The sequence below is a fragment of the Balaenoptera musculus genome, chromosome 1 (assembly GCF_009873245.2).
Source record: "Balaenoptera musculus isolate JJ_BM4_2016_0621 chromosome 1, mBalMus1.pri.v3, whole genome shotgun sequence".
Taxonomy (NCBI): Eukaryota; Metazoa; Chordata; class Mammalia; order Artiodactyla; family Balaenopteridae; genus Balaenoptera; species Balaenoptera musculus.
Window position 1 is genome coordinate 19,033,167 of NC_045785.1, and position 27,684 is coordinate 19,060,850.

General features: G+C 43.7%; 2 protein-coding genes and 2 long non-coding RNA genes across 12 annotated transcripts in view; 2 read left to right on the forward strand and 2 right to left on the reverse strand.

The window, feature by feature from the left end:
- Positions 1 to 5,116, forward strand: part of NIPAL3 (NIPA like domain containing 3) — a 47,042-nt gene extending 41,926 nt beyond the window's left edge. For 5 of the 6 annotated variants that reach the window (XM_036860875.1, XM_036860885.1, XM_036860913.1 and 2 more), the window contains one exon: positions 3,586 to 5,116. In XM_036860875.1, coding sequence (XP_036716770.1) covers positions 3,586 to 3,785 — 200 coding nt within the window. In that variant the 3' untranslated portion in view covers positions 3,786 to 5,116. Of the gene's footprint in view, positions 1 to 774; positions 807 to 3,585 lie in introns of all 6 variants that reach the window. The other variant, XM_036860922.1, reaches the window with a different exon arrangement.
- Positions 5,117 to 6,779: 1,663 nt separating this feature from the next.
- On the reverse strand, positions 6,780 to 7,424 carry LOC118899339. The gene is made up of 2 exons (XR_005020936.1): positions 7,185 to 7,424; positions 6,780 to 7,085 (listed from the first exon to the last, which is right to left on the reverse strand). It is a non-coding gene; the product is annotated as an uncharacterized LOC118899339 (long non-coding RNA).
- Positions 7,425 to 11,100: 3,676 nt separating this feature from the next.
- Positions 11,101 to 27,127, reverse strand: LOC118902853. 3 transcript variants are annotated; one of them, XR_005021610.1, is made up of 6 exons: positions 26,992 to 27,127; positions 24,853 to 25,076; positions 24,617 to 24,722; positions 12,309 to 12,449; positions 11,602 to 11,720; positions 11,101 to 11,492 (listed from the first exon to the last, which is right to left on the reverse strand). It is a non-coding gene; the product is annotated as an uncharacterized LOC118902853 (long non-coding RNA). The 3 variants fall into 3 exon arrangements; XR_005021609.1 differs by lacking the exon at positions 24,853 to 25,076; XR_005021608.1 differs by lacking the exons at positions 24,617 to 24,722; positions 24,853 to 25,076 and having other exon boundaries at positions 26,992 to 27,123.
- A 62-nt stretch (positions 27,128 to 27,189) lies between these two features.
- Positions 27,190 to 27,684, forward strand: part of RCAN3 (RCAN family member 3) — a 31,395-nt gene continuing 30,900 nt past the window's right edge. For both annotated transcript variants that reach the window (XM_036864866.1, XM_036864874.1), the window contains exon 1: positions 27,190 to 27,457. The gene's annotated coding sequence lies outside the window, so the exon portion shown is untranslated. The remainder of the gene's footprint in view (positions 27,458 to 27,684) is intronic.

Here is a 27,684-nt window from a genome sequence, read left to right on the forward strand (position 1 = left end):
TCACTCCTTAGATTCCACAAGGGAGTGGATTGTTTTGGAGAGCCTGTTTCCCCAGGGAGCTCAGGGTTCACACTGAGAAGCACAAGTTCAAATGGCAGGAACATAAATGTGTGAATCAGCTGAGTACTGCACAAAAGGGAGTGATGGGGCTTGTAGAGAACTGGAGAGCACTTTCCAGCCTCAAGGGATTCAGATGAGAAAGTTAAGATGTTGGGCAGCCCCATCTAGATTTGCTGACCTAAATTCTATAGGATACTAGCGGCCACTAGCTTTCACTCTTTAACTCAAATTTAATTTTTATTTTAGATATAGAAGATGGAACTCTCTCCAAAGCATAATCTCCCGCCCTCCATTAAGACAGTCTTGTGGGCAAAAGACAATCACAGTGATGGAGTAGAGTACTACTTAATAAAGTACTCGGGAGGCAGGCGTGTTCTCAGGGCTGACCGAGGTGCCCATGATTTAAATGGCCCCAGGGTTTATGTGTCTACTTTTTATATTATTTCCTCATCTCTTGCTATTAAGCTGTTGTCTGTCATTCTTGCTGTTACCAGCCTGCCTGTGTATAGCAGCTCCGTGTCAATCTTCTCATTCGACCCAAGTTGTTTGAATCATGTATAAAATTAAAATAAATAAGCTCTGAGTTGGGGCCTTAAGGTTTCTCCTGCGAGTTAAGTGCATGAGCTTTAGTGCATGAACTTTTGAAACATCTAATCTGGCTGCTCAGATGCCTTTTTTGCTTACTTCCTTGTTTCTCGGCTGTGTTCCGGATAGATGAGGGCGCTGGATAGCTGAATTCCAGATAGGTGAGGTGTCAACTCTGTGCAAGTATGTGTATGTACATGTGTGTTTGTGTGTTTATAAACCGTGTATGTGTATACATCTATATAAGTATTTGCATTTGCGTATATACAGATGTGTTTTCTGGTAGAAGATAGAAGGTAACCTAAGGTAATCTTAGGTATCCGCGTTCTGTGATCTGTTTGTGGACGTGGCTCTCGCTTCCTCTTTGTGCCTTGTGACCGGTGGGAAGTTGGATGTTGGAGAAAGGAGACCTGCCCTCGTGCCGTGGCACGACAGGACTTCTGAGTAGGCCTGGCTTCTGTACTTTGAAGCTGAGCATGGGCTTGGAGTTCAGATGACCTGGATTCAAATCCCAGCTCTCAACCACCTACCTGCTGAGTGACCTTGGGCGTGTGCCTGGACCTCCCAAGGCCTCTGACCCTCACTTGTAAATTGGGATTCCTTTTCCCAGGGTAGTGGGATAATATGTTAAAGGCCCCTTGCACAATGTCTGGGACCTGGTAGATGCCTGGTTGAATTTGGTTTCACTTCGTTTTTACTTGAAAAAAGACTTTGAAAATTTCGAACACTTGTTTGACCTGATGCCAGGTAAAACAAGAAGAAGAAAACTCTTAGACAGAGACGCTTTTCCAGCTGCTCGGTTTCCCTGGTCAGCATCAGGACCTTTCTGGCTTTGGGTCTAACCAGATTGATATCTTCACAACCGACTAGTAGCCACGGTTCAAGAGGCATTCAAGTTCCGAAAATTAGCTACACGTCACAATTAGGAGAGGCTTGAAATAATTCTAGCACCTGGAAGACTTTTAGAAAATGAGAAGGAGAAAAACAGTCCCTGACAGCGAGGAGCTGGGCTGGCTCTCACAGCTGGGCCTTGGTGTTCCTGGCTGAACATAGACCATTTCACAGAACATCAACAGCAGACAAGGTCATTCTGGGACTGTGATGGATCAAGACACAAACAGGACCATGCCATTGTCATGTCCAAACACAGACAAACATGAACATGGTCCAAACCATAAAAAGATCAACCATCCCCCTCCCATGAGTGGCTGCTGCTGCTTTACCAATCACAGCTTTAGTCTCCATCTAGTCTTCTTTCCTTCTAGATAACAATCATTAAGATCCCCAGTTATAGAATTATCCCCACTTCCTGACAGCATCTCATCCAAAGCAAAGCCCTGCTTCCTTAAACCCTCCTGAAATCACCTAACACAACCCAAATTCTGTAGTAAGTCCTTTCTAATACCCTCTTACTGAAACAGCTCCCCGTGATGTACATCTCCTTCACTGAAATGAGTCAAGAAACCCAAATTTGTTAGACTATAGGTATATTCCTGGTGGGTTTTGGCTGGGGAACGTTGACAAAGCTAAACCATGCCTGGTAAGCCAACTGTTCTCCCTGAGGAATAGGCATCCCCTCATCTCCTCCCAATTCCCTCCCCAAAATCTAAACCACAGACTCTTAAACTGTACCCTTCAAATTCCCATCAGCCAAGGCTTGTGTAATGTGGAAGCAAAGGTCCTTCCACAGATGGGGTCTTCCCTGGCCATTTGCAGAGTAGATAAGAGCATGGGCTTTGGTGTCAAATCCCAGCTCTGTCTCTCATTAGCTGTGTGTCCTTGAGCAAGTTACTTTACCTCTCTGAATCTCTGTGTTCTTATCTGGAAACGGAGGATAGTAGCATATTTCTGTCATAGGATTTGGGGGGATTAAGGTCTATAGGGAGCCCACACAGCATTCTGGTTAAGAGTGTGGGCTTCAGAATTTAAACCACCTGAGTCTGCACCCTAGAGCTGCCACTTGCTAGCTTGGCGACCTCAGGCAAGTCCCTTAACTTCCAACTGCCTCATTTTCCTAATCAATAGTTGTGCGAATCAAATGAGATAAAACTTTATAACTATTTAGAACAGTGTCTGCCACCAACTAAATGCTCAGTCCTCGTCAGCCATTATCATTATTGCTGTTGTTGTTACTATTACTATTTAAAGCACTTAGCCCAGTGCGTCAGGCATAGGAAGCAGTCAGATGTCAGCTGTTATTATCATCATGGTTTCATGGAAGATAATTTGCATTCAGATTTTTTATTACTCAACCAGGGGGCAAGAGAATTTGAAGGGTCTTAATTCCCTACCAGGAAAAGAACTGGCCTCAGAGGAGGCCAGGTCCTACTTGGCTAAGGGAATTGTAGAATACATTTAAAGGAATTAATGACTAAAGTCTTTGCCCTCAAATGTAAGTAGAAATCCGACATCAATGTGCCCAGAGGTAATAAGCAAAATCGCACCTTACTCCATATGTGGATCAAGGATGTTAATGTCAAACCTCTCCCTCTGAGCATCATAATACATGTGTCACCGTCATGTATCCATGACACAAGAGTTATCGTCTTCTCTCAACAGTATAATGAAGTTTTCTGGATCCTGATTTAATTCAGCAAAAAGTGTTGGCATCTACCACGTTCAAAACACAGTGCTGGTTCCACTTGCCCTGTGGCCCGGACATTCCCACCTCATTCTAAGCCAATGGTTTCTTTTGACAGTGGCTGGTCTGTGTGCATATTTCCTGAAGATTCATCCTTTGTTGCTTAGCAACTATAACGTTTCTAGTGTATATTTATGGGCGCTCTTTTTTTGTTCAATCCAAACCATTCAGGAAGTTGACAGTGCACATGCTTAGCTCCTGAGCACAGTGATTAGTCTGTGGTGGGATAGAAGAGGATGAGATGCAGCCTCCTTTGGCCCCACTGCATAATGATTTGGGGGAAATGGATTTCATTTCAGGTATGCAGAACATGCATGACAAAGGGATGACCGTCCAGCCTGACCTCAAAGCTTCTTTTTCCTACGGGGCCCTGGAAAACAATGACAACATTTCTGAGATCTACGCTCCCGCCACACTGCCCATCATGCAGGAAGAACATGGCTCTAGAAGCGCCTCTGGGGTTCCCTATCGCGTCCTGGAACACACCAAGAAGGAGTGAGCCCACCCTGAAGGAGACTCACCTTCTCTCCATTTACAGCTGCTCAAGCCATGCTGATAGCGGTTCAACCCTTAATTCTAAAACTTGCCTTTCAAGTCTTATTTTTTTAATCCAAGAACTCTGTGGACAGGGATCTTGAAAAGCCTTTGTCTCTGGCAAAGGGTAGATTATCTTGGTCCTGGAAGTTTCAGATGATGAGGGTGGGGCTGGGGTGGGGGGCTAAAAGCAGTATTCTAGGTGGGCAGTACAGAGTTCAGCCTCTGCCTGGTTTAGCCCAACAAGATTTGGAAAGCCGTTGTCATCCTTGACAATGGTAGCTGGGTTTCCCCAGTCAGTGACCAAAGGTGGCCACATTCTTTAGAGCTAAAGCAAGGCAGAGATTCTGCCCTTACTTTCCAAATCCATTGAAAGGCTGGAAACCTCCAAATCTAGTCTTCCCTCACCTTATGTGCAGGCCTGATCTCTACCCACCTCCCTCTTGATTCTGTACTTGAGATAACCTTTGTGTCGCCTTCACATGGCATGGTGAACCAGCCCTGGGTGTAACATCCTGCCACTCGCCTGTAAGAAATGCACATCTGCTTTCTGGTGGTCTGTGCCTCCCCAGTGAAAGTGTGGTTGATGTGTTTGTACTGGATCCACTCTGGAAACTAATTTGGTTTTGGTTCTGTGAACTACTTGGTTGCTTTCTTTCCCCTCAAAGGAACTGAGAAATTAAGAGAAGAAGGGGAAGAATAAGAAAGACAGGAGCAGGGGTGATGAGCCTTCAGCCCATAAAGGGAGAAAAATCCCTTTTCATTTTGCAGGAGGTGATTGCATCACCTGTAAAAGGACAGACAGACAGTCTGGCTGTTGTACGTGTATTTTCCTGCACACCAGTGTCCTCTGGGAAAACCAGGGGTGCTCATTTCAGAGACAGCCTCACTCATCTCTCCTCTCTCCTCTCCTCTATAGATTGACGAACCAAGCTTGAGTCATTGGTTCACTTCCTTGGGGTCGATAGACTCTTTGGGTCCTTATCCCCATGCACATACATCTGGGAGAAGTAGGCATTCTCAGAAATGGGGCTCTGCTGGCTGGCTGGCTGGCTGCGTACACGATTGTCTTCCCCTAGACTGACTGTATGCTTTTGAGAATGGCAGGTAAAGGTCTGCAAACTTTAATGAAAATAAGGATCCTCTAGGGAGTTTATTTAAATACAGATTCCTACACCCCAACCACAGGTACTCTGATTTCAAAGTGGGACTGGGACCGGGCCCAAGAGTCTGCATTCTTAACTGGCAGCACAGGTGATTCTGAGGCAGGTAATCCAAGTATCACACACCTTGAAAGCCTAATAACTGAGAGAGACAGTCTGCTGAAACCCTGACACACCCCTGCTGGAAAGTTGGAATTACCATTCCTTGCTTCCTCTTGGGGGTTCATTTGGCAGGCCAGATAATCCCCATAGAATCCATGGCATTTCTGCATCCAGTGATTACTTCTTAGAACTACACTTCCTGCTTCCCTAGGCAGCCTTGAACTAACCGGCAAGATAACAGTGTTAATAGACCAGTGTTGATAGATCATTAACCTTTATGGATTGTGCTTAATGCTGATTTAGTACCTTGACTTCAAAGCTGATGTCTGTTGCCTGTGATAACCACTTCTGTATTGTGTCTTAACCACTTCTGTATTGTGTCTTACATGCCTAAGAAGGCAACAGACAATGACTTTTCTTTTCCTTTAGAATAGGTATCAAAACAATATTTATGAGGCACTTACTATGTGTTAAGCATTTGGACAGTGAGGGCTACAAATAATAAGACCTGGTTTCTGCCCTCCAAGCCAGCCGTGAGAGAGACACAAATACCTGGTCAACTATGGCAGGGCAGGCCGAGTGCAATAGCCGACCACAGAAAATGACAGTTATGGAGGTCCTGCTAAAGGTCAGGCCCTGAGCCCAGAACTGGAGATGATTTAGGCTCCACTCATTGATGGGTGGCAAATCTAGCTAAGATTTGGGCAAAGCATAGAAAGTAGAGTGATCACTCCCAGGCAGAGGGGCCAGCATTTGCAAAGACACAGAGATGGGTTGAGGCGGGTGGCAAAGGAAGAGCCAGGGTAGGTGATGGGAAATGAGCCTGGAAAGATAAGCAGTGGAGGTAGAATCATGGAGGGACTTGAAGGCCTGGCCGAGGAGTTTAAACATATCCTAGAGAACATGGGAGCCATTGATGGTTCACGAGGAAGAGAATGGCAGGATCCGCACTGATTGGAAAGGAGGCCCTATGCAGTTTGGAGGAAGACTTTGAAGGGGTAATAAAAATCACTTTTCAAGGTCCGGCTGCACAGCTGCAGGAACAAAACACAAAAGGGAAATTAAAATCCAATTTCGCTGCTATTCACATTTTCCCAGTGATGTTTCTAACGTGGGCCGGGAGGGGGTGTGAGGGCAGAGTGGATAAAGGGAAGGTGAGCGGGGAGGCCATTTAAATGTGTCAAACCCAGGTGATCATTTGGTATCTTACGTGCTCCCAGCCTTACTCTGCCCCCTTCCCTTGGTTTTGTGTTGGGTCTTTTAACCTGGAGTCAGGCAAGAGTGATGAATGGATAAAAGCACATTGTAATCTCAGGTCAGCTGACGATCATGGGTTCAGTGCTACCCAGGAGCTGCCTTCAGGTTTAGGGCAACAGCCCCAGAATTCTGACTCTGTCTTGGGCTGGCATCCCCCAGTCTTTGTCCCTGAGTGTAAATGGATGGTTTGCTGGTGGCAGATAAGCAGCACTTGCTGTTAGGGCAGGGAACAAGGGCATCAGCTTTCCAATCACAGCCCCGACTCTTTATTTTTCTCATGGCTCTCACGTCCCCAAGCCCTCTCGACGGCTCCGGGCAACAATACATATCCTGCCACCATCTCCCTTCTCACAGCCAGTACCTAAGGCAAGGTCACCAAACTTGGGTTTCAGCTTTCCACTTGTTCTCTGGCTTCCTCTCCCCACCCCACTCTGTTCCCCTCTTCTAAAGGCTGGGATTCTGGGGTCCCTAATCAGATAGTAAAAGCAGTTCTTCACAGATGGGTGCCTGCAGCTTTTGAAGGGAGCTTAGCCCCACTCCACCCACCCCCACCCCTCCCACGAAGCTGCAGGTCTGACATGCCATCACATGAAGCCTCAGGTCATGCGAGGGTTTTGCAGGATGGAATTGAACGCTGGGTAGGCAAGGGAGGATTGACATCTCCATTGCTTTTCTGGTGGAAACGAGGCAGCTTGATGGCACAGTGTGGAGACAAGATGTCCATCAGGGTAGTGTTGGGGAACCTCCAACCCGCAGCCTTGTGAATTCCAAATCTGGTCCAACGAGGCAGCTTGATGGCACAGTGTGGAGACAAGATGTCCATCAGGGTAGTGTTGGGGAACCTCCAACCCGCAGCCTTGTGAATTCCAAATCTGGTCCAACACTGGCTGACAGGCAAAAAATTTTACTGTGTGTTCCTCTGAGAAGCTGTGTAAATAAAGTCACCTTAGAATATATTCTATGTGGATGCTCACATTTTGTTAATTTAGTGACTAATGTATGGCATGTCTTATTTTTCAAAAAAATGTGTGTGCTATGTGCAAATAGCATTATGAAGTGGTATTTAATTAAAAAGAAAATCCATGTGATGCCTGTTGAGTTTGAGTCTTTTATGTTTGGTTAATACTTTCCAGAGTTATCTACGACAGTGCCGTCCAATAGACCTTTCTGCAACGATGGAAATTCTCCATGTCTGTGCTGCCCAAACGGCAGCCACTATCTACGTGTGGCTATTGAGCACATTAAACATGGTGAGTGCAACCTAGGAATTGGATTTTTAGTTTTATTTAAATTCAATTATCTTAAATATCCACATATAGCTAGTGGCCGCTGTAGAAACCGTGCAGATCTAGAGATGCCCATGATTGCACTTAAGGCTGAATTAAGCACTTTTTTTCTTCCCTGCAGTGGTGAAGAGTATACACTCGTGGCCACACTGCCTAGGTTTGATTCTTGGCTCTACTACTTATTAGCTGTGTGGTCTTGAACAAGTTGTTTAAACTTTCTGTGCCTCATCTGTAAATCCAGGATAGTAACAGTCACTTCCTAAGGGTTATTATGGGGATCAGGTGAGTTAATAGCTGTAAAGTCTTAGAACTATGTCCGGCATCCCATCAGGACACTGTATGACACTGAAGCGATGGTTTCCGTATTTACTTATTTATTTACTTATTCACTTTGAAATTGTATAATGAACACTTGTGATTTTTCTTAAGTAATTCTAAGCAAATGTGTCTCTCTTCTTTCTAAGTTTCCAATCTACAAAGACAGGTGTGGAATAGAGCTTAAATCTTTATTTATACACACACACACACACAGAATAATGTATACATACTCATACATTTAATAAGCACTTATTATATGCCACACACTATACTAAGAATTCATGTACATCTCAATTCTCCTTTATAACAATTCCATGAGGTAAGTTTTAATATTATCCCCATTTTACAGATGAAGAAACTGAGACTCAGGTCATATAGCTGGTAAATAGCAGAACTGCTATTTGAGCCCAGAACTGCCTGACTCCAAAACCTGAGCTCTTCATCCCTCTGGTGTGCTGCCTTTCCTGGTGTGGTTGAATTTCCATGGGGTAAGTTCACCACACATTAGGATTTCACCTTTATCTGACAAATAAAAAGGATGTACAGTTTCTAAGAAGGATGCAGACTTAAAGAACAGATGCCCCCCTGCCCCCAGTTCATATGTTGAAATCTAATCCCCAGTGTGATGGTTTTTGGAGGTGGGGTTTTGGGGAGGTGATTAGTACATGAGGTTGGAACCCTCATGAATGGGATTAGTGCCCTTATAAAAGAGACCCCAGAGAATTCGCTCATCCCGTCTGTCCGGTGAGAACATGGGAAAAAATACCCTACTATATACTATTATTTCATTGAAACAGGACATCAACACCCAAATAGTAAGGGCAAAATCTCACAACAAAGGGTAATCCTTGAAACTGAATAATTTAGCTTTATGAAAAATTTAGGACAGCCTCATTATTTGCCTCATTTTCTTGCAGGCCTGTAAGATGAAACCAGCATTAGGGAACCTAACTTGGTTTGACGCAGCTCAAACTTGGTATTACTTGTGAGGAAAGGGGGGCTAGTTAGCTGTAGACACAGGACTAGAACCGTCTCATGAGCTCTAGTCTGTCCCCTTTCCACTGCATCACTGAGTCCTGCTACATCCTCCATCCTCCATCCACCCCATTCATTGAGTTTTAACTCTGTGCCAGGCCCTGTGCTAAGCACTTTACATCCATTATCGCATTGCATTCTCTCAACAGCCCTGCAAGGAACCTGTTCAATCTCTGTTTTACAAATACAGAAACTGAGGCTCAAAGAAATTCAGTCATTTGGGTGTGTAAGCCACAGAGCCTTGATTCAAACCCAGATATAACTGATTCCAAAGTCTGTATTTTTTTTTTTAAATCCCATCCTCGGTGTGTCAATAGATAATACTTTTGTACCTTTACATTCTTTGTTCATTTTTAAGCATAAAATGCAACTTTCTCTGAGTCTGGAGGAGCACAAGAGCATTAGCTTTCAACCCTCACCATTGCCCTGGGCCAAGGCATCTTTTGTTCCTTTGGTACACTGAGTATATGGTATTTTAGGCAACTATTGTATCAATCAGGGTCCAGTCAGGAGACAGAAACCACGCCAGTTTTTGGAACAGAAATTTTAATATAAAGAATTGGTAACTAGGAATAAAGTTGTTCACTAGGCAACTGAAAGAGTACAGAGAGACCGCTAAGTATCATACAGATAAGACGCAGCTCCCACCCCGAAGGCTGGGGGGAAAAAAGGAAGAGGTTGGAATGATTACAACTTAGATGCTTGGAGGAGGGGCCCCGCGGAGCTGAAACTCAGAGGACCTGAAACAGAGGCTGATGCTGTGCCTCAGAGCTTGGAGAAAGACCCTGGAAAACTGGGACCCAGGCCCACGAGCCTCTGGATAAGCCCTGGAGACCACAGATGAAGAAGCCACACCCTCTGAACTTAAGTGGGAGAAAAAAAAATTTAATTATGCCAAAAATATTTGTTAAGAATTTCCCATTCAATATGGAACCTAAGCACACGCATTCACCTCCTCTCCGTCCCAGAGCGGCTTTGGGCTTAAAGTCAGTAGGTATCAAGAACAAGAGTGCTCTGGGCAGCAATCAGAGGGATTGCTGTGCCAACAGGCACAGAGCAGCTATGCCCCAGTTGAAGCCCTAAGAATTACTCTAAACAGTGGAAGTGATTTGGCTGTAGAGAGCCCATGGTAAGGATACTGGGGTGGGGGGGCGGGGTCAAGATGGAGCTGAAAAAATGAATGGACCTCTAGAATAACCAGGAGGAGAAATAAGGAAAGACAGCCCTGTGCAGGCATGATAGACACTGAAGCTCCCTGCCCCTAGAGTCAGTCTTGCTTTTTTTTGCCTGCGTCCCAAGGCAGCCTACCGGCTCCTCACTCACACACCTGAAGGGGAAGCTGATGGAGAGACCCTGTTCACTTTCTCAGAGACAAAAATTACCCCTCCCACGGAGGGGACCGTAAGCCTTTGAATAAACAAACCCACACGACTGCGAAGGAAACCCACACAACTGCAAAGGAAACCCAGCCAACTCTCTGCAGGAAGCAATATAGCTCTTCATTCATAAGTGGGAGTTGTCCACCGAGAATTACAAGGCATTTGAGGAAATCCAACAACACGAAAGAGAAAGACTAAAATTGTTGAGGTGAAACAAGAATGGCAGGATAGTGTAGTCATAGCTGGCAATAGTCCACAAGGATTCATTAAATCGTCATCTCTGTTTTTGTGTATGCTTGAAATTTTCACAATAAAAAGTGAAAAAATGGTGTTTTGAGCACTTGTCATGTGCTAAGTACATACATACAGCAATGAAAAAAAGAGAAACTCCATACAAAGGAGTCAGAAAATGAAGCAAACAATTTAAAGTGTGATGGTTAATACAATTGAGGGACTGATGATGAAATTTCATGGGGCCAGGACTAAGCAGGAAACAAGAGAACCCAAAAGGGGAGACGGAAGCTGTGGACATGGCCCTGGGTGTGGTGGAGAGCAGGCACTGTGTCTCAGCCCCAGAGCCCGGGCTGAGCTGGACCCGGAGTTCAGGAGAAGGCGGAGACGACTTTTCAGTCCAAACTAGGATATCTGCAGGGCCAGCTACATAACATCCAGGACCCAGTGCAAAACGAAAGTGCAGGGGCCCAAAAAGTGAGAAAAAGTTCCATTAAAGGGACCATTTTTTACCATTCATTTTTATTTTATGCAATACCCATTTTTAGACACAAATATAAGAGCACTAACTCATATGGAAATCACTGATATGACACAATTCGTATTTCATTGCTTGTACATGAATAGGTATTGTGTTCTTACCCAAACAATGGAAATCCTACACAAAACTAACTCAACTGTTTTTATTTCTTAATGGGTATACACATATCCTACCAACATTCTCTGCCTTCAGCTTATTGATGAGTAAAGAAATAAAAAGAGAAGGAGCTGTGGGTGGCCTGAGCCTTCCCTTTCCATCTAGGTCATCATTTTCAGCAGAAGTGGTTGTCTGATAGGCTGATACAGGGAAGTAACACACGTAAGAAGGACATGATGGGGATCCTTGTCCGTTGCCTTCTTCCTGCATTGAAAGAAAGTTTCAGTTGGAATGGAAAGTGTAGCCTCTCCAGAACGTCAGTCCTTCCCCACTCCCACCCCTGCCCCCACTGAATCACAGGCCTAATGGTCACCTAGGATTTGCCTTGAGCACGCCTGATGAGGACGTCAGGAATGCTATGTGCAAAGAACGCCGCACACACGTTGCTTTTAACTCCTCTGCTCACATGCATGTGGCACCCATCAGACCTTGCTGACAAACAGAAAGATGTTCAAAGATAAAATTGTAAGAACTTCAAGATGGCAAACACAGAGCATTAAACCAAGTGTGAGGACCCTTTGAGTGTGAGGTCGTGTAGGAGTGCACAATTCACACGTGCCTGGAAAGCTGGCTCTGGCTCTTTAGGGGCATTCCCAAGAGCCCCATGTGGTGCCCACTTATGTGGACTCATAGTAGCAAACTGATGGGTCCTCAGTGTGAAAGCTGCTCTGAATCCAGATCAATCTGGGCCTCATCTCATGAACGACAGCAAACTCCTTTTACCGATCTGGGTTTTTGCACTCTTTAATCAATAGAAATTGATGAGGCCAGACAAGGAATTCAGGCAAGGCTTTATCGCTGCAGCACAAGGGAGCAAAAACATGTAACAGGTGTCCTTGCTCACTCCCTGAGGGGGTGACAAGCTGGTCCCTTAAATGGGGTGAGGGTGGGGTGGATCAGTGGGTAGGCCAGAAGGGCGGCTTAGGTGGTTTGCCCACCCCCTTGTAGGGATCATGTGTAGTACCCTGCTTTTGCTCCTGGCACCTCAGAAGTGGCAGTTGGGTTTTGGCCTTTTTGTACCTCATTGTTCATATTTTGCCCCAACTGCACATGTGGGCAGTTATTTTTAGTTCCTTATAGTTTCTTGTATTCTGCTGGTCGAGGAGATATTTGTCCAGGTGCAAGTACTGTAGCAAAGGGTCCCAGGTCCCAGGTCCCAACCTGTAATAGGAATAGAAGAGAGTTTTACTTGAGCCAAACTGAGGACTATAGCCTGGGAGACAGCCTCTCAGATAACTGAGGAACTGCTCTGGAGAACCATGGTTTTCAGCACAATTTTGTATCTTGTCAGGACAAAGAAAACCAAATAAGTAAGGGATACATTACTTCAAGGTTTAAAAACAAACAGATCAGCACATACACAGCAAGTCAGTATGGCTTTGGCACCTGGGAAGGGAGTCTTATCATCAAAGGAGTACTAGCATTGGCATCCCAGGAAGGGAGGCATTTAATCTTTATTTTTAACATGGACATTCTTTATTTCTGGTCAATATGTCCTTTTCTTTAATAATTAAAGCAGATGTACAATGTTTGTTTGATAGGCCACAAACAGGCTGTGTTAGTTAGCATAAAATCAAGTTAACCTATGTATAAGCCAGAATGACTTCCCCATACCTCAATATGTGAAAATATCTTTCATTGCTCTTAAAAGGTGTTGGTATCCATTCTGACTGAAATAAATCACAAATTCAAAGAAAGAAAGATTCAAAGAAAGAAAGAAAACAAACTCTACTCTGTGGGCATTTCCAGTATGCTGCTGCCACTTTAAAAACTGAAAAACTGTACATTCAGAAAATGGTCAAAGCTACCTGGGATACTTTTTTTTCTTCCAGTTTTATTAAGATATAATTGACATACAACACTGTATAAGTTTAAGGTGTACAGCATTATGATTTGACTCACACACATCGGAATGATTATCACAGTAACTTTAGTACACGGGATCCTTTTGAAGTAAAGGAGCAAGGTAGGTGTCTGAGTCAATTCCTCTCAAGTCAAATCACCTAAAGCCAACAGCTTGATTTGTTGGATAAATGTGCTTATCTAATTTACATTTCAACTGTAACCCATTCAATCCAGGCCTCACCAGACCATGACTTTGGCTAATAATACTTTTCCTTTTTATACCCAGATTATTATAGCACAAGCTTCTAATAGCTGGAAATTAACCACTTCAATGTGACATTCTCTTCCCCAGCCCCATCTTCTGCTTTTTTGAGAGATTCTCAGGAAACATTTCAAGTGTACTGGGTGCTCTGTAACATCTCTTGGGTTTTCCTTTCTTAATTACTTCTCTTGCCATGACCTCTGCTCTACCAGCTGCTTTGAGACCATCACTGAGCTGGGTCAGCTGCCCCCTGCTGGTGACCTCCCACTGATATATACTCCCCTTACCCTCCCTGGTCCTTACCGTGGGCCTCCCCCTCCAAAGCATGGGTCAGGCCTCCAGCAGCCCCTGGAAATAGCTTCTTGTGAGCCCACAGGTCCAAACAGAACCTCAGGAACCCTTCACAAGCAGGACTCTCATCTGGTTCCAGGTAGGCCTCTACACCATGGGGCCAGCAGCCCATCCCCTTTCTCCTCCACCAGGTTTCTCTGAGCACCTGAGAACCCAGACCTGACTAATCCCACTGAGCCCTGAAAGAACAAGTCTTTCCTCAAGAATTTGGCTTCGTCAAAAAAAAGCCCAACTCAGTGGTTCCTCCCAGAACTGAGGCAACTCAGCCTGGTCCTTTAGACACTGGCAACATCAAGATGAATGCTGGTAGCATTTGAAAACCACTCAGTGGCCACACACATTGTAGTACAACTGTGCACATGATCTCTGGTCTGGTCATTTAGGTGGGGTGTCTTTAGTGTCTTCTAGATCTCCGGTGATGTTGCTCCCTGACTGAAGGAAGATCACATGGCCTGTCCAATAATAGCTAAGAGAAGCACAGAGCAGGACACAGGGAGGCAGCACAGTATCAAGGCTAAGAGTACATGCTCTGGAGCTTACTTTCTCTGGAACCTTAGGAAAGTACATAACCCCTCCAAACCTCAGTTTCCTCATGTGTAAAATTGGCATGGTAATACTGCCTCCCTTGCAGTTTGTTGTAAGGATGTAATATAGAACAATGCCTGGCACTGAGTGATGTCTCAATAACATTAGCTACTGTTATTATTTTTCTTTAAGCTAGGGAGCAGTATAAGTAGAGGCACAGAGCCACAGGCCAAAGTCAAAGAGCTAGGTGCTTAGATTTTGGCTTCTTGCATTGTATTTGGGGCTTGGCCACCTTTGGGAGGCCTTTTGAATAGACATGTATCTCATCTACTCATGAATGGATTTTTACAAGTTTAACCTTATTACCAAGCTTGTGGGTATCTTTTTGAAGACACCCTTGCATACACAGTTTCTGAAACTACAAAGCTAGTCTCAGTCATACTGAAGGATAAAATCTTCCAGTTGCCAAGGTATGCAAATGCAATGGACCGAATGTTTGTGTGACCCCCAAATTCATGTGCTGAGACCCTAATCCCAATGTGATGGCATTTGGAGGTGGGGCCTTTGGGAGGTAATTAGGTCATGAGGGCAGAGCCTTCATGAATGGGATTAGTGCCCTTATAAGAAGAGGCGATGCCAACAAATTGGACAACCTAGAAGAAACGGACAAGTTTCTAGAAACCTACAGCCCACCAAAACTGAATCAAGAAGAAATAAATAATTTGATCAGACCGATCACTAGAAGTGAAATAGAATCTATAATAAAAAAATTCCCTGCAAACAAAAGTCCAGGACTGATGGCTTCGCTGAGGAATTCTACCAAAACATACAAAGAAGAACCTATACTGATCCTTCTCAAACTCTTCCAAAAGACTGAAGAGGAGGTAACACTCCCGAAGTCATTCTATGAAGCCACCACCCTGATAAAGATACTACCAAAACCAGACAAAGATACTACCAAAAAAGAAAATTACAGGCCAATATCTTTGATGAACATAGATGCAAAAATTCTCAACAAAATACTAGCAAGCCAAATCCAACAACACATAAAAAAGATCATAGACCACAATCAAGTTGGGTTCATCGCAGGGTCACAAGGATGGTTCAACATACACAAATCAATCAGTGTGTTACACCACATCAACAAAGGAAATGACAAAAACCACATGATCATCTCAATAGATGCAGAAAAAGCATTTGATAAAATTCAACATCCATTCATAATAAAAAAAGGAAAAACGTTACCAAAGTGGGTATAGAGGGAACATATCTCAACATAATAAAAGCTATTTATGACAAAACTACAGCCAACATAATACTCAATGGTGAAAAGTTGAAAGCCTTCCCACTAAAATCTGGAACAAGACAAGGATGACCACTCTCACCACTTCTATTCAACATGATATTGGAAGTCCTAGACAGAGCAATCAGACAAGAAAAAGAAATAAAAGTTATTCAAATTAGAAGGGAAGAGGTAAAATTGTCATTATGTGCAGATGACATGATACTATATATGGAAACCACTAAAGACTCCACACAAAAACTACTACAACTGACAAACGAATTCAGTAAGGTAGCAAAATACAAGATTAACATGCAGAAGTCTGTTGCGTTTCTTTATATTAACAATGAAACATCAGAAAGGGAAAGTACTAAAAAAAATCCTTTTTAAAATCACATCAAAAAAGAATAAAATACTTAGGAATAAACCTGACCAAGTAGGTGAAATACTTATACACTGAGAACTATAAAACACTGATAAAAGAAGTTGAAGATGATTTAAAGAAATGGAAAGATATCCCATGCTCTTGCATTGGAAAAATTAATATTGCTAAAATGGCCATACTACCTAAAGCAATCTACAGATTTAATGTGCTCCCTATCAAATTACCCATGAAATTTTTCACAGAACTATCGATAGAACAAATAATCCTAAAATTTACATGGAGCCATAAGAGACCCAGAATTGCCAAAGCAATCCTGAAGAAAAAGAACAAGGCTGGAGGCATAACCCTCCCAGACTTCAGACAATGCTACAAAGCTACAATAATCAAAACAGCATGGTATTGGCACAAAAACAGACATATGGGTCAATGGAACAGAAAAAAGAGCCCAGAAATAGACCCACACACCTATGGTCAATTAATCTTTGACAAAGAAGGCAAGAATATACAATGGAGAAAAGATAATCTCTTCAGCAAGTGGTGTTGGAAAAGCTGGACAGCCACATGTAAATTAATGAAGTTAGAACACACCCTCACACCATACACAAAAATAAACTCAAAATGGCTTAAAGACTTAAATATAAGACAGAACACCATAAAACTCCTAGAAAAGAACACAAGAAAAACATTCTCTGACATAAATCATAGCAATGTTTTCTTAGTTCAGTCTTCCAAGGCAATAATAAAAAAAAGCAAAAATAAGCAAATGGGACCTAATCAAACTTATAAGCTTTTGCACAGCAAAGGAAACCATAAACAAAACAAAAAGACAATCTACAGACTGGGAGAAAATATTTGCAAACAATACAACTGACAAGGGCTTAATTTCCAAAATATATAAACAGCTCATACAGCTCAATAACAAAACAAACAAACAAACAAACAGGGCCTCCCTGGTGGCACAGCAGTTAAGAATCTGCCTGCCAATGCAAGGGACACAGGTTCAAGCCCTGGCTGGGGAAGATCCCACATGCCGCGGAGCAACTAAGCCCGTCCGCCACAACTACTGAGCCTGAGCTCTAGAGCCTGCAAGCCACAACTACTGAGCCTACGTGCCACAACTACTGAAGCCTGCGCGCCTAGAGCCCGTGCTCTGCAACAAGAGAAGCCACGACAATGAGAAGCCCTCGCACCACAACGAAGAGTAGCCCCCGCTCACCGCAACTAGAGAAACCCTGCACACAGCAACGAAGACCCAACACAACCATAAATTAATTAATTAATTAATTAATTTTAAAAACAAACAAACAAAAAAAACAACCCAATCAAAAAGTGGGCAGAAGATCTAAATAGACATTTCTCCAAAGAAGACACACAGATGGCCAACAAACACATGAAAGAATGCTCAACATCACTAATCATTAGAGAAATGCAAATCAAAACTACGAGGTACCACCTCACACTGGTCAGAATGGCTGTCATTAAAAAGTCTACAGATAATAAATGCTGGAGAGGGTGTGGAGAAAAGGGAACCCTCCTGCACTGTTGGTGGGAATGTAAATTGGTGCAGCCACTATGGAAAACAGTATGGAGGTTCCTTAAAAAACTAAAAATAGGGACTTCTCTGGTGGTCCAGTGGTAAAGAATTTGCCTTCCAATGCAGGGGACGTGGGTTCGATCCCTGGTCAGGAAACTAAGATCCCACATGCCACTAAGCCTGCACGCTCTAGAGCCCACGCGCCTCAACTAAAGAGAAGCCCATGTGCCGCAACGAAAGATCCCGCATGCTGCAACTAAGACCCGATGCAGCCAAATAAATAAATAAATAAAATATTAAAATTAATAAAAAGTAAAATAAAATAAATATTTAAAAAAACCCCTAAAAATAGAGTTACTATATGACCCAGCAATCCCACTCTTGGGCATATATCCAGAGAAAACCATACTTCTAAAAGATACATGCACCCCAATGTTCATAGCAGCACTATTTACAATAGCCAAGACATGGAAGCAACCTAAATGTCCATTGACACATGAATGGATAAAGATGTGGTATATACATACAATGGAATACTACTCAAGCATAAAAAAGAATAAAATAATGCCATTTGCAGCAACATGGATGGACCTAGAGCTTATCATACTAAGTGAAATAAGTCAGAACAATAAAGACAAATACCATATATCACTTATATGTAGAATCTAAAATATACTTATTTACAAAACAGAAACAGACTCACAGACATAGAAAACAAACTTATGATTACCAAAGGGAAAAGGGAGTAGGGAGAGATAAATTAGGAGTTTGGGATTAGCAGATACAAACGACTGAATATAAAATAGATAAACAACAAGGTCCTACTGTATAGCCCAGGGAACTATATTCAATATCTTGTAATAACCTATAACGGAAAAGAATATGTATAACTGAATCACTTCACTGCACACCAGAAACTAACAACAACAAAAAAAGAAGAGGCCAGAGAGCTGGCTTGCTCTCTCTCTGCCATGTGTGGATACACAAGAAGACATCTGTAAACCGGGAAGAAGGCACTCACCAGAACCTGACCGTGATCTTGGACTTCCACCCTCCAGAACTGAGAAATAAAGGTCTGTTGTTGATAAGCCACCCAGCTTATGGTATTTTGTTACAGCAACCCAAGCTGATTAAGACAGCATGTCATTAAGATCTTCTCTCAGTTCTAAACCCACACTTCCAGCGGATGGCTTTGGGGTGCCGGGGCTGAAAGCGCCTTTCTGCTTTGCCAGCTGCTCCCGGTGAGGGAGACTGTGAGGCTGCACGAGGAAGAAGGACTTACTCCTTCCTATTTCCCGTTTGTACGTACATCACTCGGCAACACTGCTTCACTCTAGCGCAGCAGCAGCTGAATCTGGTTTTGCAGTTCTTTCCAGCACCTGGACAACCAACTTCATAGCAACCCCTCAGAGACATCAGCACCCCTTCCTCAGAGGTCTGGGGCCCAGGCCTGCTGTGCCCTTCTCTTACGTATTTAACGCCCTTATTGACATAATTCACATACCATACAATTCACTCATCTAAACTGTACAATTCAATGGTTCTTAGTATATCCATGGGTATGTGCAACCATCACCACCATTAATTTTAGAACATTTTCATCACCTCTAAAAGAAACCCTGAAAAGAAAATAATAGGTGGACTTTCTCACTTTCTGAGATGGCCCGCACTCTGTCTGTGGAGTGTGTCTCTCTCTAAATAAATCCACTTCTTACCTATCGCTTTGTCTCTCACTGAATTCTTTCTGCGATGAGACATCGAGAACCTGAGCTTCATGAAGTCCTGAAACCAGTTGTTCTACAGGAACTAAGACCCCCACACTCACGTGGAGGATGGCGGCTACCTGCTGAGCACAAGCACTAGACCCCAGACTGTTCAGAACCAGAAGGTTGATGATTAAGATTCCTAAAACACCACACTGTTACTTCACAACCAGTCAATGAGAAGAAAGTCATGAATCCTTCAGCCTTCCCCTCCAAATGTTGCCTTTAAAAATGTTCCCCTGAAAGCCATTGGGGAGTTTGGGTCTTTTGAGCATGAGCTGCCTGTTCTCCTTTCTTGGCCCTGAAATAAACCTTTCTCTGCTCCAAAAGAAGAAAAAAAGAAAATAACAGGTGTTGGTGAGGATATGGAGAAACTGGAACCCTGTGCACTGCTAGTGGGAATGTAAAATGATGCAGCCACTGTGGAAAACAGTATGGTGATTTCTCAAAATTTTAAAAATAGAGTTACCATATGATCCAGAAATGCCACTTCTGGGTATATACAAAAAAGAACAGAAAGCAGGGACTCAAACAGATACTTGAATACCCAAATTCACAGCAGCATTATTCATAATAGCCAAAACATGGAATCAACTCAAGTGTCCATTGACAGGTGGATAAACAAAATGTGGTGTATACATACAACAGAATATTATTCAGCCTTAAAAGGAAGGAAATTCTGACATATCCTGCGATATGGATCAAACTGGAAAACATTATGCTAAGTGAAATAAGGCAGACACAAGAGGACAGATACTGTATGATTCCACTTACATGAGGTACTTAGTCAGATTCATAGAGACAGAAAGCAGGGAATGGTGGCTGCCAGGAATGGGGGGAGGGGGGTGGGGAGTTGACTGGGTAGAGAGATTCAATTTGGAAAGATGAAAAATGTTCTGGAGATGGATGGTGGTGATGGTTGCACAGCAGTGCAAATGTACTTAATGTCACTAAACTGTGTACTTAAAAATGGTTAAAATAGTATATTTTATGTTACACATATTTTACCACAATTAAAAAAAAAAAACCTGTACCCTGTAGCTATCACACTCCCCCCCGCCTCAATATTTCCTATACTCCCTATCCCCACCCTCCCAGCCACTGGCAGCCTCTAAGCTATCTTCTGTCTCTGTAGATTTCTCTGTTTTGGACTTTGACATGAATGGAATCGTGCAATATGTAGACTAGTGTGACTGGTTTCTTTCACTTAGCATAATGTTTTCACAGTTCATCGAAGTTGTAGCATGTATCTGTGCTTCATTCCTTTTTATGGCTGAATATCCTCTTATCTTCTAAGTTTTAATAATTAAACCTCTTCCATTGGTTCCTTTCATCCTAGGTATGGGAAGCTGCTTCCTGCAGTTGCTACCTCTGTGATCCCTTTTTTTTTACCTGTTTAGTTACTAGTGAATAACTTTATATGTAGGTAACAATTCTTTATATTAAATTCTTTCTGTTCAAATCACTAGTGTGACTTCTGTCTCCTGATCAAACCCTGATAGTCAAGAAAAATCAAGATAATTTGAATTCCCAGGCTATTCATGCAGCTGCCTATTTTAATGTTCCATTTTCTTCCTTTCTTTTCTGTGCCCCACCCCCTCTCCTGATGATGGTCATCTAGCTCTTATTATCCTCCACCCATCTGCAGCTCAAATTAATCAGGAAATAATATCTCCTCCTAACAAATTCAAGAAATGCAACATTTAAAGAGCGGCTCCTTCCAGCGTGGAGTAGCCCTGCTGCTCTTGAACCCATCTGCAGTGAATTCTACAGCCTCTGAGTCTGCAGGCAAATAGGACTGATTCTTTGTAATTTAGAGGAACATAGCTGGATGAAATCTTACACAGCATCCAGGCTTCAGAAGGCACTGATATACCTCATCTTACAAGAAAGATTGTAAGGAAATATATCAAAATATTGAATAACCTCTAGATCATGGGGTTATAAGTGATTTTAATTTTCTTATTTATCCTTTTGTCTTCAAATTATCCATAAAAACCAAGTCTAGTTTTTATAATGAGAAATTTTAAGTATAAAAAATCGACATCACTCATCTCCCAACCAATGGTGCTGGTAAGAAGCTTCCCCCCTTCCCAGCCGGCTCTTGGATCATGTTGTAACTCTCTTCTTTGGGGAATGACTGATTTTCCAGGAAGAGGAGATAAATGAGGGTGTTACCACGGAGGCTGGGTAATTAAAGCCTCTTCAGGAAAAGGTGTCATCTACAAGGCAAATCCCATAGGAGATCTAGAGTGTGTGGCAGGCCGTGAATTTAAATATCTAATATGCCTGGGTTCTATGAGCCTTTGAGACAGAGAGACCGAGACAGAGACCAATTGGCAGGCAGGTAGGCAGGCTTCCATCTTCAGGCCTCTTCCTTTCTCAGTATGTGTTCTCTCATGAGGTGATCTCTCTCACGCTCAGAAGCAGCTCTGTTTCCTCCCTCCCTTTCTCTCTTCCACATTTATTGAGCACCTACTATATACCAGAACCAGATATTGTTATAGGAGCTGGGGATTTATCAGTGAACAGACTACTCCCTGCCCCCATGGAACTAATATTCTAGTAATGGACTTAGGCCATTAAATCTGTAACTGCATAATTATTCTCTTAAATACAACTGTGATAGATGCCATGAAAAGTAGTATAGGGAACTGTGGGTCACTCACAAGGTATATCATTTGGGATTAGGTTTGGCTGCAACATACACCTAACAGTATAGAAGAATATTTCTCTCCCAGGTAAAGGCAGTCTGGATGCAGGCAACCCAGGGCTGGTATGGCAGCTCCAGTGTCACAAGGGATCCGAGATCCACATCTTTTGGATCCACCATCCCAGCATGTGGCTTCCATCTTCAAGGTTACCTCCTGGTCCAAAATGGCTGCTGGAGCTCCAGCTATCATATTCATATTGCAGGCTAGAAGAAAGAGGAACAGTAGAAGTGCACAGGGTACCTCTCCCAGCTAAGTCAGCTTCCTTTTGCTCATATCTCACTGGGCAAAATTAATTTATGCCTAGCTGCAAGGGAGGTAACACATTGCTGCCTTGAATAACATTTACTTGTAAACTGGTAATAAACCAACTAATGTTTACTGAGCACCTGTAATGTGTCTAGCTCTTTAGAAAACAACCCTGCAATGCAGATATCATCACTGTCATTCAACAGATTGGAAAAGTGAGGTTCAGTGGGTTTAAAGAAACTGCTCGAAGATCGCACCACCAGTGATGGTGGAGCTGACTTCCTGAAGCCCATGCTCTTTCCATTGTATTTTGCTGCCTTCACACCAGCAACTAAAAAACTGGAGAAGAAAGTTCCTCAGACTTGTCATTGATTATATTTAAAGAAAGGCCACTTTTTTCTATTTAAAGTGCATTGATGCTACACAGCCAATGAAAAGAACTTAGATCTGTATAAAAGCAGGGACATGGTCTGTTTTGTTCACCACTATCTTCTCAATGCCTAGAACAGTGCTGGGCAAATAGTAGAAATCCAATAAATGTGAATGTTCCCTGAATGTTCTTTTGTACCCCTTTCCAATCAATCTCCATCCTTCAGATGCAACCACTATTCTGATGCTGATCACCATAGATTAGTTTGGCCTTTTATTTAACCTCATGTAAATGGAATCATACATCTATAACTCTTTTGTGTCTGCCTTCTTTTTGCCCAACAATTTTTTGAGATTTATTTATGCTGTTATGTGTATCAGTAGTTTATTCTTTTTATGGCTGTGTAGTATTCCATTGTTGGAATATACCGTAGTTTGCTTATTCATTCTTCTTTTGATGAACATTTATAATATTCCCAGTTTGTGCATATTATGAATGAATAAAGATGTTAAAAGCATTCTTGTACAACCCCTCCCCCTTTTGGGGGATATTTGCTGACATTTTTTGTGAATATATAACTAGGACTTGAATTTCCGAGTCACAGGGTAGATGTACACTTAGCTTGAAAAACTGGCAAAAGTTCCCAAAAATTGATTGTCTCCTTTTACATTCCACCAGCAACACTGGAGTGTGAGATGGAGATCTTTTATCATTTCTATTAATTCCATAGCACAAACCTAATAAGGACTTTTTAAAGTATTGACTTTTAAGTCTACTCAGATAAGAATAACAAAATCTGAAGTGCAATCATCTGTCTGGAAATTCTCCTCCAAGGTAAGAGGTGAGCTACTCAGGATCTGTAGCCTCATCTGACGGGTTCTACTTGAGTTTTTCAGGACAGCAAAAATGCTTATCAACCTTGGCATAGGTTTCAATGGATTGAGTCACAAGGGATCGATTTCTCTCTCTTTTCTTCTCTGCCTGTAACTCAAACCTCACAATGATGAGGAGGAGAGGGAGGGAGTGTTAGAAATGTAAAACTACGTGAAGTTCATTCATAACATGCACTTATTATACACTGTGGGCACAATGTAAGAGGGAAGATGTGGAAGATTCCATTCTTGTTCTTAAGTTGCTCACAACCTAGTTGATAGATATAAAATGGCACCGCTTCCTCTGCCCACCATGTAAAGATTGATGTTGTCCTGGATTCGGCCCTTTGCCCTTTTTGTGTTTCTTTTCCACCTGCTCCTCCGGGGTCATCTCACCTGAGCTAATGATTTCAACTATCCCGCACACCTCCTTCCAAAATCACTATGCTTGGTTTGAGCCCACTCCTAGGCTCCAGACCTGTGTCTTCCAGCTGCTTCTATCCCAACTCCTCTCTCATGCTCATAACTTACATATAATTCATCAGTAAATTTTGTTAACTTTGCCTTTAAATTCCACCAGGAACATACTATTTTCACCACTTCCTTTCCTATAACCCTTGTCCAAGCAACTGTCATCTCTGGTCTGCCTTATTGTAATAGCTCTACCATAATTAATCAGTAAATTTTGTTAACTTTGCCTTTAAGTTCCACCAGGAACATACTATTTTTCACCGCTTCCTTTCCTATAACCCTTGTCCAAGCCACTGTCATCTCTGGTCTGCCTTATTGTAATAGCTCTACCAAATCAGTATTGCTATCTTATCGCCTGTTGCCTACTCTTTACTCATTTCCCTTTATTTCGGTAATAAAAACTTGAATTACCTTTGGTGAATGTAACCGTCAGGGTTCCCGCAGAAGGTTAATCTGAGCTGAGTTTGGTAAAGGTTATATACAAATGTGTGGGCAGGGTTGAGGGATACAAGAAGGGATGATAGGATGAAACTCCGAGGCTGCCAGCAGAAGGGAGCTACTACCACCTCTAGGCCAAGAGAAGGGAGACTCTACCAGAGCTAGGAGAGACCCGTATGAAGAGGGGCACTAGACAGAAGACTCAGCAGAGAGGTATGTGGCCAACATGCAGTGACCCAGAAGGGAAAGGGCCTGCGGAAGGGGCCTTACTTCATCCTCCTCCAATCCTCTGCACGCTTCCAATGTCTTCTATGGATAAATTCAACTGTAAGCCAGAGAATTAGGGACCCATTGAAGCAGTCCACGCTGGTATCTCCTGAGGCACAAATCAGGAAGAAAAAAAATGTAGATAGTAGATAAAGGGACCAAGAGAAAATTTTTGGTCACACAGGAAGCCACCTTTCCCTAATTCTCAGTCCATGAGATTTAAGAGCTACTGACCACACCTTAGCTCCAGAGGTTAGCACATGACCCAGGTCTGGGCTATCAGAATAGTCCACGCCCCTTCTGAAGAGAGTGGCTTAATGATGCACGAGTAACCCAAGTTAGACCAATGAGATGCAGTCCTGGGACTTTTGTTGACAGCACTGAGGAAAAGAAACTCTCTAATGGTAAGGATATGATGTGAAGTTGTTAGCAGCCATTCTGCTATCTCATGGGGAAAGGCAGCCTGAGAAAGAAGTCAACACAAAGGAAAACAGAGTTAAGAAATGGAGATCAAATCCTGATGTCATACTTTTAAGCCCTTAGATCCAGCCATGCTTGAAGCCCACAACTTTTCTGCATTACATGAGGTAATGAATTCCATTTGTTGTTTAATCCAGTTTGAGTGGTATACTGCATGCAAAACAAAAACAAAAACAAAAACGAAACCTCTTGAATAATATTTAATACTTATCCCAAAGACCAACATAAAGGCACACCTTTATATCTCTAAATATGCCATTATTTCTATGGAATGTCCTTTTCCATATTCTCCACCTAGAAAAATCCTACTCAAATATCCTCTTATTGCAAAGCCTTCCCTCAGTTTTCCAGGTTGGATTGCTCGATTCTTCCTCTGCTTTGTCAGCACTTTGCAAATGCCTCTATCAGTGTACATATAAAGTTGTGTCATAGTTAGTTGTTTGCTTATCTGTCTCCCCTATCTGTGAGCTCCTGAAGGGGTAGATTTGCGTGGCCCTTACCCCTGTAAGCCTAGTACCCAGCACAAGGCCTAAACCCTGAGTTAAAAAGGCTAAACCAGTCTTTTTACTTTAGGACCTCTCAGAGCCATTTCTGTGTTAAGATGCATTAATGGATCCCCATGCAGGGGTACAGAATGCAGCAATTTCCAAATTCATTTGACCTTAAAAACTCAATTTTTGCTGAAGTTGCTGTGTTTGAGAAATTTAGAGAAGAAAAATAACTGCGGTTCTTAGGGTGACCTTAACGCATGAAGTGGCTCTCAATAAATATTTGTTAAGTGAATGAAAGGGAGAACTTGGTGGGGAGCAAGGGGCAGTAGGGTTGGAAGCAACAGAAACAACACAAGCAGTGAACAGGAAGCCAGAGGGGTGATCTGTTGGACATATCTCTGTGATGGTGCCAGGTCAATAGTTAAAGAATGATTGGGACCATAATGCAATCCTGTTTCCTTAGTTTAAATCTAACAGAGATTAGATGTATTCTACACACTTTAATCCTTCTTCCTGTCCCATGACCCAGGGGCTAAGTGCCTAATAGCACTGCTTCCTTGATTTTGACCTTCAATTTGCTTCACTTTGCCTCAGAGGGGACTATGTGGGAGATCAGAGCTGATTTTCCTCTAACTGCACACCCTTAAGACACATTCCTTTCCTGTTCTGTGCCTCTGTTTCCCTCTCTGTGAACATAGGCTCCCTTCCAAGCTTGGCTCAGACGCCTTGGGAAAAAAAAATTTTTTTTCTTTTTTGAATAACCTGACAAAGGAAGCCCCAGTCCTACCACTGTAACTTTGGATAACTCATTGAACAGCTTAGGCCCTTGGTCTTTCTATTTGTAAAAGAAATGGAGGCTTCTGAGAGAATCAAGCAAGACTGTGCGGTGAAAAGTGTTTTGCAAACGGGAAATAAAACATTAGAAATGTAAATATTATTAGGATTGTACATACGATGAAGAAGAGGTGGAGGGAGAGTGGGGGGTGGGGGGAGGAGGAGGCGGCGCCTGCAGCAGAAGCCCACCGTGGTTCAGAGCCCAGGACAAGGAGGCAGCACCCGGACGCAACCTATAGCTCAACCACCTAACTAGCTGTCTCGCCTTGGGCAATTAAGCACAGGGAAGCCCTCTTCATCTATAAAAGGAGGATAATAATGTTCGGTTCGCTGGTTGTGAGGTTAAATGAGGTAAATCCTGCAAAGCACGCGTTGCAGTGTACATAGTAACTAGCCCTCAGTAAATGTTCATTATATTCCTACTAACTATTCTTGCCACCGACTGAATGGGACCAAGCATGAAGAGGGGATAAGCCATTTCTGGTCACGGTGCAAGACCAGAAGATCGCCAAAGGTCCCGTCGTCGGGGGCACCTAAAGGCCCCTCCCCAGCTAGACCGCCCAAGCCCCTCACCTGCGCGGAACAAGAAAACCCGGATGCAGGTCAAGTGCGAGCGCGCAGCCAGGCTCCCGCCCCGGCCCCAAGGCCGCACGCGAAGGGCGGGGCCGCTTCCTGCCGGCTACTGGGTCCCGCGCGCCCCCGCCGGGCCGTCGACACCGGGCGCCTGCGCCGCGCGCGCTCGCCGGAGGTGGGGCGTGGGGGGCGGGGCGGAGCCGCGCGGGGCCGGGCGTGCGCGCGCGACGCCGACGGCCTCACTCTACAGGACGTGGCTCGCGCCCAGGCCGAGGCGGTCGCTCCCGAGGGTGTCGAGGGCGTGGCGGCTAGGCTCTGGGCAGCGGGCACCTAGCAGACTGTACCCCGGCGGCCGCCCGCGGCGTCTCCCCAAGCGCGGCCCCTCGCGGCGCCCCGTCTCCCGCGTAGCCCGTCCGGCCGTCCCGGCCTCTCCTTGCCTGCCTGCCTGCGGCGGCCACGCGAGCAGGTGAGTCTCCCCTTCGCAGGGTGGGGCCGGCACCCGGCTCTCGGGAGGATGGGGGGGACTGGGTGTGGCAAGTTAAAAAAAGAAACAGTCCGCAGGTGCCCGGGAGGGGTGGGCGCTCCTGTGCCCGAGAACCCAGAGATGCTGCGCCTTTGCCTTCCGGGTCCAGCCCCTCTGGCGTCCAGGCTCTTCTCTGACAGCTCTGGGGTCATGTCTTGGAAAACAAAACC